General features: G+C 42.2%; 1 protein-coding gene across 1 annotated transcript in view; it reads right to left on the reverse strand.

The window, feature by feature from the left end:
- The window catches only part of LOC103054301 (ultra-long-chain fatty acid omega-hydroxylase-like), a 53,853-nt gene that overhangs the window by 15,156 nt on the left and 25,693 nt on the right, over positions 1-13,004 (reverse strand). The window contains exons 5-7 of the mRNA XM_088137617.1: positions 5,250-5,303; positions 3,432-3,559; positions 255-376 (exon numbers count right to left, since the gene is read on the reverse strand). Of these exons, the coding sequence (XP_087993743.1) occupies positions 255-376; positions 3,432-3,559; positions 5,250-5,303 (304 nt within the window). The remainder of the gene's footprint in view (positions 1-254; positions 377-3,431; positions 3,560-5,249; positions 5,304-13,004) is intronic.

Below are 13,004 nucleotides of genomic sequence, written 5' to 3' on the forward strand. Positions count from 1 at the left end.
AAGTTTATTTTAGGACTTAGATTACCGTTTTCATGTGTTTCTTGCCTCACCATGTTGAAAAAACATGCCAATTATTTCTCAGAATTAGAGACAGAAATGAGGTTGCAAAAATTGGGTTTGCACCTCCTATGCTGCCCAGGCCTCAGTTTGCCCACATGTCCTGGAGAAGGAACTCAATTATCGGCCTCCAGGAATATAGCATATTCATGCCATCTTCCTTCCATTGCACTTCTTCAAGCTGCTGGTTTACTCACTCTTGACAGTTGCTATTATAGCTGAAAACACATTTCTGCAAGCTGTCTAGAGTCATGAGACTGATATGGTTAAACATGTCAAGAGAAGCAGGGCCTGCTGAAGTCAGTTTGCGCCACTTGGCCTGTAAAGAGAGGATAAAAAAAACTTCAAAGTTAGAAAAAGAACAAAATGATGCTGAGGCCAGGGAGGTGGCCCAGGGCAAGGCAAATGTGATCCAGGATGGGTAAAGGACTGTGCAAATGCCTGGGAAATAAACCAATGAGAGAGAATATTGATAGTTCACATCTGCACAGTGAACATGGAAATATGGAGGGTAGAAGAGACTTACAGATGGAGAACTAGTGCAAAAAGAGCTCATGATCAATATCTGTGCAAGGAAAAACTCTTAAGTTCTATATCTCAAATGTGCCATACCTGTACTTTCAGATTTTGAATCCAAATTGTTTAGGATCATGGTCCTGCCCAATATTAATTTCAGTTTTTGTTAGATTATGCTGTATCTAAATCACTGGTATATGATTAAATATAGGGACCCCTTCCATTTCTATGTATGATTTCTATATATGGACCTATATCTGGACCCCTTCCAGTCAGGTTTCAGGTCTGGATTTGGGACGGAAACGGCATTGGTCGCACTCATGGATGATCTCTGGTGAGAGCGGGATGGGGATAGTGCATCCATCCTTGCTCTTCTTGAGCTCTCAGTGGCTTTTGATACCATTGACCATGGTATCCTTTTGGGTCGACTTAGGGAGTTGGGAGCGGGTGGTGCAATTCTGGGCTGGTTCTCTTCCTTCCTCCAAGGTCGATCCCAGTTGGTGTTGATTGGGAGCAAGAGATCCAGCCCATGGCCCCTCCATTACGGGGTGCCACAGGGTTCGGTACTTCTCTGCTCCTTTTTAACATCTACATCTACAGTGGGTGAGATCATCCGCCACCATGGGATGAGGTATCATCAATATGCAGATGATACCCAGTTATACATCTCCATCCTGGGTGACTTGAGTGATGCCGTAACTTTCATGTGCCTGGAGGCTGTCGTGGTCTGGATGGAGAACAACAGGCTTCAGCTTGAGGAGTAGGTGGCAGTCGTGGCCAGGAGGGCCTTTGCCCATCTTCATGGGGTGTGCCAGTTATACTCCTTGGATCAGGAGGCTCTCCGGTCAGACACTCACACCCTGGTTATCTCTCGGTTAGACTATTGCAATGTGCTCTACATGGGGCTACCCTTGAAGAGTATCTGGAAGCTAAAGCTGGTTCAACACGCGGCCACACGGATAATATGAGGTGCCCCAAAGATTGGCACATATAACACCTTTACTGCAGGAGCTGCATTGGGTCCCAGTTTGCTTCTGGTTCCAATTCAAAGTGTTGGTTATCATCTTTAAAGCCCTACATGGCATGGGTCCAAGTTACCTGAGGGACCATCTCAGCCCCATTACATCAACCTGTCCCACCAGGTCAGGCAGAGAGGGCATGTTGTGGACCACGTCAGTGAGAGGATTTCAGATGGCAGGGTCCAGGAGGAGAGCCTTCTCTGCTATTGCCCCCACCCTCTGGAATATTCTCCCCCCGGAAGTGTGGCAGGTCCCTACCCTCTCAGCTTTCCGGAAAGGATTAAAGACCTGGCTCTGCCAGCTTGTGTGGGGTGTTAGGAACTCTAATTGTCCCTGGGGGTGGTTAATGCCCTGATGACACTCCTTGAGTTATTCGCCAATTCTCCATCATTCTTGGAATTTATTTATTATTCAGATTGATTTTATCTCTGCTGTAAACCGCCCAGAGTCATTTCAACGAGATGGATGGTGATAAATTTGATATATATATATATATATATATATAAATAAAAAATTAAAAAATCAGAAATTCTGATACTTAATGGGTATCATTCAGAATGGCTATTATGTGACAGAGCAAGAACCAGAGAAATCCTAAACTTCTCAGCAGGCAGAAGTTCTCCCCAAGTTGAAGTGGTGATAAAAATATACCCATTGGCAAGGGAGGAAGATAGGAGAGAGAAAAAGGGAGAAAGAAGGATGTTGTTGAAAAGAGAAAGGGTAAATCCTAGTGTCCACTTATTCCCAACAGGCATTTGCCCATCCTGAAATAGTCAGTCTACTTTGCATGCATAGTGAATAATCTGTGACTCATTTGTTTTATGTGTTAAAAACTAAATCTTTCTGCCATATCAAAATCAAGGCAGCTAACCTACCCCCTCCCGAGAAACACTGTAATATCTATACACCTGCCCTGTTGTAATGAAATTGTAGCTGCAGTAAATAATTGTGGTTTCTTCCCTTAATCAGGGTGTTTCTCTTATTACTGTTCTTTCCTTTTGTTTCTCCTGCCTTTATGCTCCATTCTTTATTTCTTCCCTCCCATCTCAGAGTTGCATGTTTACTTAGCTGCACTGGCACAATTCCAGCATTTCGGAACTGGTTGCTTTTACAATGCAGGTGGGTCTCAACATGTTCCTGAATGGGTTACATAAACGCCTCTCTGTCTGTCTGTCTTCTGCCTGTCCGTCCTACATAGAAATATGGCACCGATTACAATATGTATTGAGTAAGAATGGAATGATACCTCTGTCTCAAAATGTTAGAAGCAATGTTCACAAAAGAGCAGTGAGCACTTGAGGAGTCATAATTAAGACTAAATTACAAAGGTTATGAAAATGTTATCTGAAAGAGGAAAAACACAGTCTCCCACATTCAGATTATAACTCTTTGCTCATGCTTGGAAATAATCTGGCTAGACTATTTATCCTAGCTATGAAGAATGGAGTTATATACCTAGTCCTGTTTCCAATTCCTGCAAGGTTTTCCTTGCATCCACTTGAACGTGAGTACAACCCACGTCCAGATCTTGCCATTCAACGTGCCAGGCATGGGTCCTGAGCTTAGAAGACAAGTGCACAACCCACCCAACTAATGCATGAATAAATATTCCATGTTTGCTGAATACTGAAGCAATATTTATGTCCTATAAGTAGGAAGCAAGTGTGGGATAACCTATTAGCCCATTTAAGATGAAGTAGAAAGGCCCCTAGAATCCCCTTCCCTTTCCAGTTCTACTTCTAGATGGACTGCACCAGTGGTGCTAAGATGGGAAGATGTTTAATGGGTGTGGGAATAGGCAGACTGAAGTGGGGATGCATGAGTTTTTGAAGAGCTCACATGCATGATGTCTGTGCTCTGATTGAAGATTTTCAGGTAAGGCTTCAGGATATCAAAATGAAAGGCAGGAGTGAGCAAGCGCCGGTGTCGTGACCACTTTGTCCCACTGCTCAGTAGTAATCCATCTCCTGTGGTAAGGAAAATTAGGGCTGACTGAGGCAAATTATCTTGGCTGAAAAATTGTCTGTAGCTAATCAACTTTCCATACAAACTAAATCCAACTTCCCCCAACTTGGTATTCTCTAGATATGCTGGACTACAATTTCCAGATTTCACAACCAGTAGGCTGTGCCAGCTGGCAATTCAGGGAATTGTGATCCAACATATCTACATGGTATCAGGTTGGGGGAAGCTGGCCCAAATCACCAAATCTAAGAAAAAGCTTATCAAAGCAGCCACGATGATGGACACTAAATTAAGCTATTCTACCTTGGATCTATCAGTGGCTTGTGATAATCAGAGATGAAAGTTACAGCTTCCACCAGAACAAATGCTTTGAACTAATGCCTGCTCGCATTTACAACTGCCCCTCCTGCCACCGCCACCCCCCTCAGCTGACTTTCGTCATCATCTTTACCTGCCTCCCCTCTGCTGGGCTCATCATCCCAGCCAGTGTGCGAAAGAAGGCTGGCACAAAAGAAGGCCCTGGCTGTGCTGGTGTGAAGAAGTACCTGGCTGGCACCCAAAAGGAGGCCCTGGCCAGTGCAAAAGAAGGCCCAGGCTGCACTGGTATGAAAGAATGCAGGGCAAAAGAAGGCCCTGGCCAGTAGTGTGGCATGCAGGGTGGCAGGCATGGTGGCAGGCAGGCCCAGGTGGCAGGGGCAGCTGATGGTGATGGGTAGGCAAGTGGCCAAAAGGGCAGAGATGGGGGAGATAGGTGGCTGGGGAGAGTTGAAGTGGAAGCGATCCCTTACCTTCTTCCAAGAATGGCTTGGATCTGGGTGGATCCTTGCTTATTCACTAAACAACAGCAGCCATTGATGGAACTGCCATCGCTAAGTGGAGTGGTCATGTGACATTTCACTTAACAACTGGAGTTGCCAGTCCCAATTAGGTTTGTTAAGTGAAGACTACCCGTATGTATATAAGTAGTACAGTAGAACCTCGGGTTACCAATTTAATTCGTTCCATGACTCTGGCCGCACCCCAAATTGGTCGCAACCCGAAGGAAATTTCCCCATAAGGTTCAATGTAATTACCGTTAATCCGTTCTGGCGTGGAGGACAGGGAGGCGGCTATTGCTTGGAGGGAGGGTCCCTCTCCCTACGACCACATGTCAGGGGCGAAAAAATGGCCGCGGACCACGTATCAGGGGCGGAAAAATGGCCGCGGACCACGTGTCGGGCGGAAAATGGCCACGGACCACGTGGCAGGGGCGGAAAAATGGCCGCGGACCACGTGTCAGGGGCGGGAAAATGGCCGCGGACCACGTGTCGGGTGGAAAATGGCCGCGGACCACGTGTCAGGGGCGGAAAATGGCTGCGGACCACGTGTCAGGGATGGAAAAATGGCCGCGGACCACGTGTCAGGGATGGAAAAATGGCCGCGGACCACGTGTCAGGGGCGGAAAATGGCCGCGTATCCTGCTCGTACCCCGAGGCGGAGTTCGCAAATTGAGGTAAATTTTTGCGGCCGGAGCTAGTCGTAACCCGAAAAGTTCGTTAACAGAGGCGTTCGTAACCCGAGGTACCACTGTACTTAAAAAAAAAAAAAAAATGTTCCTAAAAATTCTGTTATTAGCCATGCAGAGAATGCCTATTATTGGGAGTTAGAGCAATTTTGCATAACAATCCATTAATAAAGCGAGAGGTGTTTTACCAAGCCAGGGCTTCAGGAAGCCATAGAAGAGTTTGTTCTTGGGAGCAATATCAGCTGCAATAGAAGAGAAAAACAGAGAAACAGTCTTCCTGGTGCTCTCTTTAAAAACAGCAAAATAGTTCCAACCTCCCAGTCCTCGCAACAATGTCACTGAAATACCACGACCCTCAGCAGGTATATTTCCGCCCTAGAGTTAGAAGCCAACCACTCTTTCCTAAATGCTGGTCTTACCACTTGATTGGCAAGTGTCTTGCCATTTGTACCTTAACAATGATGAGCTGGGGTCCCTTTGCCTGGCTAGTCAATGCCTGGGGCAATGCCACTTCAGGAATTAAGCAACAAGAGTACAGTTGATGTTATTGATAGGTTGGTCATGTGAAGGTCATCAAGGAAGGAAGAAAACTTCATTGGAGGGTAATTTCTCTATATTTTGCATAATTTGTATAGGCTTAATTTGAACCTAATGTCACTAAGGCTCCCAGAATGTGTTTCAATTTCCATGTTAAATTCTGCAGTTCATGACAGTATAAAGTATTTCTAGGAGATAACAGAAAAAATGCCAGTATGCATATAAGCCAGACAAACGATCTGGTTTTGGGAGCAGATGTTTCCAAATGTGTGCAGGGAACGCAAAAGACTCTGAAATGAAGTTCAAGGGAGTCTCCAAAAGCTCAGTCAGTCCACTGCGCCACACGTGAGCCTCTGTGGTGGAAGCCCCAGTTGCAGAAGTTCCACTGTGATGATCTTTTACCTTCATAACTTTCAGCTCGCATTTAAGTGATACAAGGATGGCAGCTTCTCAGAACAACAGCTTCGTAACTAGGAACCTTCCTTTGGGGCCAACAGTGAAGACTGCTGTGGATCTCTTTCAAACTGTTGCTAAAGGGGTGGGGAGTGAAACCAGTGATGGTACAGAAGTGCCCTACAATGTTTAGTCTAACTCCATTCCGTTTTTTTAAAAAAAGCATTATGGATGAGAAATTAGGTATCAAAAACATACAGTAATACCTCGGTTCACCAACGCTTTTGTTCATGAGCAATTCGGTTCACGGACAGCAGCGTTCGCAACATTTTGCTTCCGTTCGCGAACTCCGCATCGGGTGACGAACACGACCCACGGCCATCTTCCCTGCTCTGACAGGTGGTCGTGGCTTCCTCTAGGCGAGATCACGGTCGCAGACAGACACTTGCTGTGAAGCTTTTTGGTGTCGCCTCAAGCAAGGTTAGTGTTCTCTCTCTTCATACTGTACTGTACTGTACTTTGTTTCATATTTTTGTGGTTAAAAAAAAATACATATGGTTCAGAACGGATTAACCTTATTTACATTGAACCTTATGGGAAAATTTTATTCAGTTGGCGACCAAGTCGGTTGGCGACCACGTTCATAGGGGTCAGAATGGATTAACCTTATTTACATTGAACCTTGTGGGGAAATTTGATTCGATTCACGACCAATTCGGCTCGCGACCAGAATCGTGGAACAAATTAAGTTCGTGAACCGAGGTACCACTGTAGTTTCTCTTTATCAGTATTTTATTATGTGGGGCCTGCAAACATATCTTTCTGAGACTTAGGAAGTCTTTCTCCACAAATTTTAAGTAAATGCCAGCCAGTCTATAGTCACTTTCTTCAGACCCTAAACTATGTTTATGATATCTATTTTTTTCTAAAAGTTTCATTTTCCAAAAAGCAAAAGGGCAAATTTCATTAGTAGATTAGCACTATTCTGACTCTCGTTTACTTTAAAAGTCAGGACAATCATTATCGTCATTATAGCAACATCAACTCTGTGACAAAAGAGATTTAATATAATGGCTGAAATGGGAAAACTGTAACAAAAATGATAATTAAAAAATTCTTATATAAATGGCTCCAACAAAAGAACTCTAATTCTCTAAAGAACAGTAGGCAGGAAGAAAATCTTGTATTGTTAAAGTAACATCAGTTCAGAAGCTGAGGTCTCAATCGCTATGTGAGGAATTCCCTTTTTTTCTCTTCAAATTATTATTCTCTCTCAAGCCAGTTCTCAACACCATTTCTCTTTTCACAGTCAGCCCACCAACTTTCCCAGTCTGATGCCCTTTGGGAGTGTTGGAATGAACTGCTCATTACCTTGAGCGAATACAGCTAGTGACCCCACACTGGAAAATATTCTCCTAGGATGACCAAGGATCAACACCTTGGGCAAATTTATCTACATAAGGCTGGGGAATTCTGAAAGTGGGAGCCCCAAAACATCTGGCAGCATCTGTTTGAAGAGTCTGACCTATTTTATAGGTCTTCTCTTCCATACACTTGATGACAGATGATTACACTGTATATAAAGTATTGAATAATTAAGGGATAAGATACCAATATGAATTATCCCCTCTCTATGCAGATACTTTTTATCCAACTTCTTATGACTTACACAAGAGGTCTGCATTTGCGTGATGTCCCCATGAAATAAAGGCCAGGCTTGGGACCATCACTCTCTGAAACCTTTTAATCAGCAGATGTAATTCTAATAAATAGTAATTCTTGGGGAATAACATAGAGATCTGACATAATTTTCTATCTATGGATCATGTTTCCTTCATAGGAACTAAAGCTTTGTAAGAACTTGCTAGTACCAGCTCATATTCCTGTTGCAACATGAAGCAGACAGATCTTCTGAGTGAACCTACTGTAAGTGCTAAAACTTAGAAAAGTGGCAGAGTCACTTTTTCGTGAGATGGGCGGTATCTAGATTTGAAATATAAATAAAATAAATAAATAAATAAAACTAAAATCAGGTTCTAAGTGGGAAGGAGCCACCTCTCAATATCAAGGACTGGAGGACACGTACAAGGTAAGACAGGAGCTCCCTTAAGTTAGCTGACTGCATGGCTAAGTTTAAGTTAGCATGACCTCCCATTAAGAGAGTCATCAAACAAGCACAGTTTCTCTGCCTCTAGCTATTACCTGATTCTCACAGCACAGGAGTGATGACATCTGGATGGAAAAGTCTCGGAATAGGAGTCCAGGGACCAAGCCACCAGATACAGGAGTGAACGTAGTGGGCAACCAGTCATTCTACATCCTTTAGCCCTTCCTCAGATTTTTGTGCCTAGGACAAGGATCAGTGTTAGCAGAGATGCTGACTCACCACTGCCTTACTAGGTGGTCTAGGATGTACACATCTCCAAGCCTTCCAAGAGTACGGTGTGTCCCCTGACCATGTGTGGAAGAGGGGAAAAGCAGCAAGCTTGCATTGACTGTTAGTCAGGAAAAAGGCATCAATAGAGGTGGTTTTTTAAACTAGATTGGAAAACAGGCTGAATAAGAACTAGTTTATGAAGGGCTATGCTTCATTGTTATAATATATATAGTTATTTGTGCATGTGTATCTATGTATGTGTGCGCGCGCACACACACGTTATATGCCACAGTAGTGCTGCTCAAAAGAGGTTGAATAAGAATGTCATGAGCCAAAGCTTCAGGTTCTCTCTTCATCATGCAACATGTTTGGAAAAATTTAGCCTGTAAGCCAGCCTCAAAGCAGTTTCCCCATTACTGAGCTGGTGCTCTCTCTCTGTTCGTGGCAGAACACCCTATCAGCATTAAAGTGGATGTCTTCATTGTCATCCCCTAACCTACACTGCTGCTGCAGTCACTTGATTTCCCTCCAAGTTAATGGGTAATAAGGCATAAAGATTTTGCAGTCTTTGAAGCTGCCCTTGGATAGGGTTGCAATAAGCGGGAAAACACCATTTTAACATGGCTAAGCACAATCTAAGTCTCACTCGTGGGCTGGGGATGAGATGAGGGCAGCAAAAAAAGATTTACCAAGGCATATTTGCATCATGGCTAGCTGCAGATGAAGAAAGCCCCTTAGTTAAAAATGAGTGAAGGCTGTAATATTGGAGTAAAGTACTTATTTGCACTGCAAATGCCTTTTCTCCACATTAGCAAAACTATCAAAGTAAGCAACCTGACTGAGGTCAAATGGGATTTAAGGTGTACTCTTTTTCACTGGGGTGCTCCTTAGACTTTTGTAGCCCAAGCAAAGGTCTTGTGCCTCCTTGACAACTAACCAATTTACTAGTACAGGAGCTAATCCATAATTGCTTATATAATCATGAGACATATAATACATGAAAATGTATGTAATAATGGATCAGTGACTATTTAAGGTGCCACAAGAATCTTTATTGTTTTTACTACTTAAACAAGCATTTCATGTCCTCTTTATAGACTACTAGTTTTTTAACAGTAATTTTATTACAAGTTACAATTACAACGATAAAAACTAATACAAACTAAAAAAAGGAAAAAAGAAAAAGAAACAATAGAAGGTGCAGAGAAGAAAAAAAGAAAAAAGATAGCAAAGAAAGAAAACATAAGAATATAGTAAAGAAAAAAAAAAGAAATATATGAAGAAATGACTTTCCCCTTCATCACAACAAGAATAAACAATTTTAGTATTTTCTTCTCCTAAAATACAACAAATGATCTCTTCTTCCCATATCCCATCTCTTATCTATAAACAAATCCTTAAAGCCTCATCATTCAGTCTTGATCAGCAAAAGTCCATTAAGGGTTGCCAGAGATCTGGCATATCTATTTTAACCTTGATCAAATAAACCAACTTTATATTCCTTCCTTTTACTTTTAGCAATCTTGATCTTTAGTCCTTTCAAATAAAGTCCTAAAACCTGATTTGATGTGATGGACTGGAATGGTGGGAGGGGAGTAAAGAATGTGCTCTCATCTCCAAAGGAGCGAAGAAGAGATAAGCAGAGGAGACTGGCACCTCCCTAAGAAATTCCATCGGTGTGAAATGGCTGAGCCTGGGAACTGGTTTCATTCTGGGAAGATTCTTGTTAAGGGGTTGTAGCTAATAAACCTTGCTGGATTGATTCTGCATGGTCTCCTGGAGTTCCTTGGGCTAGGCCCGACATTTATTTTCATTTTTATTTTGTCCCGTCTCACAGAATTCTTCAAAGTTTTAACAAACCTCTTTTGTAAATCCAATATAGGAAAATTATCCAGGTCACTCTTTTGGTTCGTTATTTATATATCCAATTTAATTATTAAGATATCCAGTATAACATCTTTTTCCATGTCATTTTTGTAGCCTCTCATTTTTAAATCCACTTTCAAATCAGTCTCAATCTTGCCAGGCAAAACCTGTTCCTCTTCCATAACATCTTTTAAACACAGTCTATTTTTAGAAGCAGATGCTCATAAAATTAACTTCTGGGTCCATTGTTCAAAAATATCCTTCAATTTGTCCAATGTTAAATAATTTTGCTTTATTCTGTATTTGTAAGTCACGTTTGAGTGTTCTTCTCTTTAATTGTAATCTTCAATTCCTTCTAGTTCCCGCAAGCATCCAATTTTTAAAGTCTTATCTTATGTTCTTTTAAAAGAGAATTCAAAACAAAATCATTTTCCCATGGGAAGGATTCTTTATAATTAATTCCAAAATCTTATTTCAAGACTAGACCCTTAGTCTGTTTGTAACTTTCTAAAATCAAAATCACCCTTTTGCTGTTTATTCCCCATTTTGTTTTAAGTTCTTAAACTTGTAGTTAAAACTTCTTTTGCTAAGGATTGAAGGAAATCATCCAGTGCTATCAAACTTGTCAATCCAAAGATTCCTAATAGCTGAAAAGCAGTTAACAATCAATTTCAAAAATTGATTAGAAAAGGAAGTATGTGAGCCCAGTGTCCTTTCAAAGGCACCAACCGCAGTTTGAGCAAGATGACTATTCCCTTGTCTCCCAGAACTCTGAACCCACCAAAGACCACAGTCTTGTGTACTCTTTGTGAGGAGCAACTATCCGGAACATTTGTGGATGATATCAAATCCTCTCCTTGTCCAGAGAGGTTTTGAAGAGCCGATCTACTCACTGGCTCTTCATTCCACCACAGTCATCAGCTCTACTTTTCATGGAGTGGACTTCAGTCCGCCATTTCTTCCCCAGAAGTCCCCTTATAGGCTTTTAGTCTTTGATGACTGGGGCCTAATGTTGGGTCATCATGATTGATTGCAATAACAACCCAACAGCCATACAGGCATTAAATAAAAAAAAATCAGCTGGTACAAAACACTGCATGCAATGATAAAGAGAGTGTGCGTAGGACAGATAGAAGGAAAATGAAGTAGAAATATCCAACATAACACCATGGGTTGCTAATAGGCATTCCAAAACCTCATCCAGATAGTCACATATGATTTACTGATCCATGTCAGTCTGTAATGGTGTGTGGGAATGACCTTGGGAGATGGGGAGAAGAGATGCTGCCTAGGGAATGATCAAATAAGAGGGGGTGTGGCCCACAACTGCATAACAAGCAGAGAAAGAAACTGTCATGGTGGACTCAGATTTGGAGTCAGAGGAGGAAACTGACAAGCAATCAGATCCAGAAGTGCCCACAGACAATGAGCCATCAGCTCCAGACGCACCGGATGGACTGCTGTCTGAGCAGGCAGAGGAGGTTGGGCTGGCCAGCAACCAGCAGACACAGCAGCTGCCACTCTCCAAAGATGAAGGCACAGTTACCATGCCCTCTCAATGCAAGAGCTCAGTGGGCTGCAAAGAGAGTAGAGCAAAGGTGCTCTGCGAGATTACTTGAGAGAAAGGAGTCTCGCCCTGCTAAATGAGCTACACAGGGCTGCATGTGTATGTTGGCCTGGAACAGGACAGAAACTCAAAAAGGAATCTCCCTAACTTATCAGGCAGTAAAAGAGAGGGTGGGAGATTTGTACTTTCAGACTTGCAGGATTCTGTTAATGTAGCCTTACAATAAAGTAGAATTAGCTCACCTGGTCGTTTTTCCCCATCTGGTCTACCTGGGAAGGCTGACAGTCTTCCCAGCACAATCCTCTTCAGATGTTTTGCCTATTAAACCCAGAATTCCTATCCAGGATGTCCAGGGATGACATCCTGTCTGGGAGTTAAAGTCCATCACATCTGGTGAATAGACAATTAGGAAACGATGACGTGTGTATGCCAAAAACCATTGTAGTGTCACAACTATGACTGTGAATTGTACTGTATCATCCTTGGTTGGGTTTCCAGCTGACGTTTGATTTTATTAGCTTAGCCTGCAGAATCTCATTGAATTCAGTGGCTCTTATTTCCAAGCAGACATATATAGGATTGCATTGTAGAGAACGTAAAGACCACTTAAGATCCTGAGAATCCACTACCAGAGTCTTTGAAAATAGAACTCTTATATGAGTATTGATTTCTCAGTTAAGATGAGGTATTTTGTCTTGGTGCTCTTTTTCCTGTTCTACCTCCCCCTCCTCAGTGAAAGACTAGTCTTCTTTATTTGCCTCTACTGACACATTAATATAAATGAATTAACACAAACCCAAATTATTAAAAAATCCAAAGTTTCTTAAAATTCTGACTCTCAATGCTTTTTTCATTAAAAGTCTGTCTCTGTTTTAGCCTATTCAAATAAATAACATTTACACAAAGGGGAATCCAATAAAAATAAGTCAGTCAGGTACATAAAAGGCTGAATTTGCTTGACAAGGTACTTCATTGTCTCCTTAAACATTATTTTCTAATAGAAATCACAGAAGTCAGATTTGGGCTTGGCCTGAAGCTCCTAATCTGAACCTCCCTGCATCAATATGAGACTGTCTGGATCATGGCTGGTTTGTTTTGCATTCAGTTTGTATGATCCCTGCCACAGAGATTTATGAATAGCTTACGGCCTACTGTACTATATGGATGCACCTAATTGTAGCTTCATCCACCACCCATGTATAA

Source organism: Python bivittatus, unplaced genomic scaffold (assembly GCF_059951505.1).
Source record: "Python bivittatus isolate LINGU-HERP-01145 unplaced genomic scaffold, Pbiv_v1 ctg000220_np1212, whole genome shotgun sequence".
Classification (NCBI taxonomy): domain Eukaryota; kingdom Metazoa; phylum Chordata; class Lepidosauria; order Squamata; family Pythonidae; genus Python; species Python bivittatus.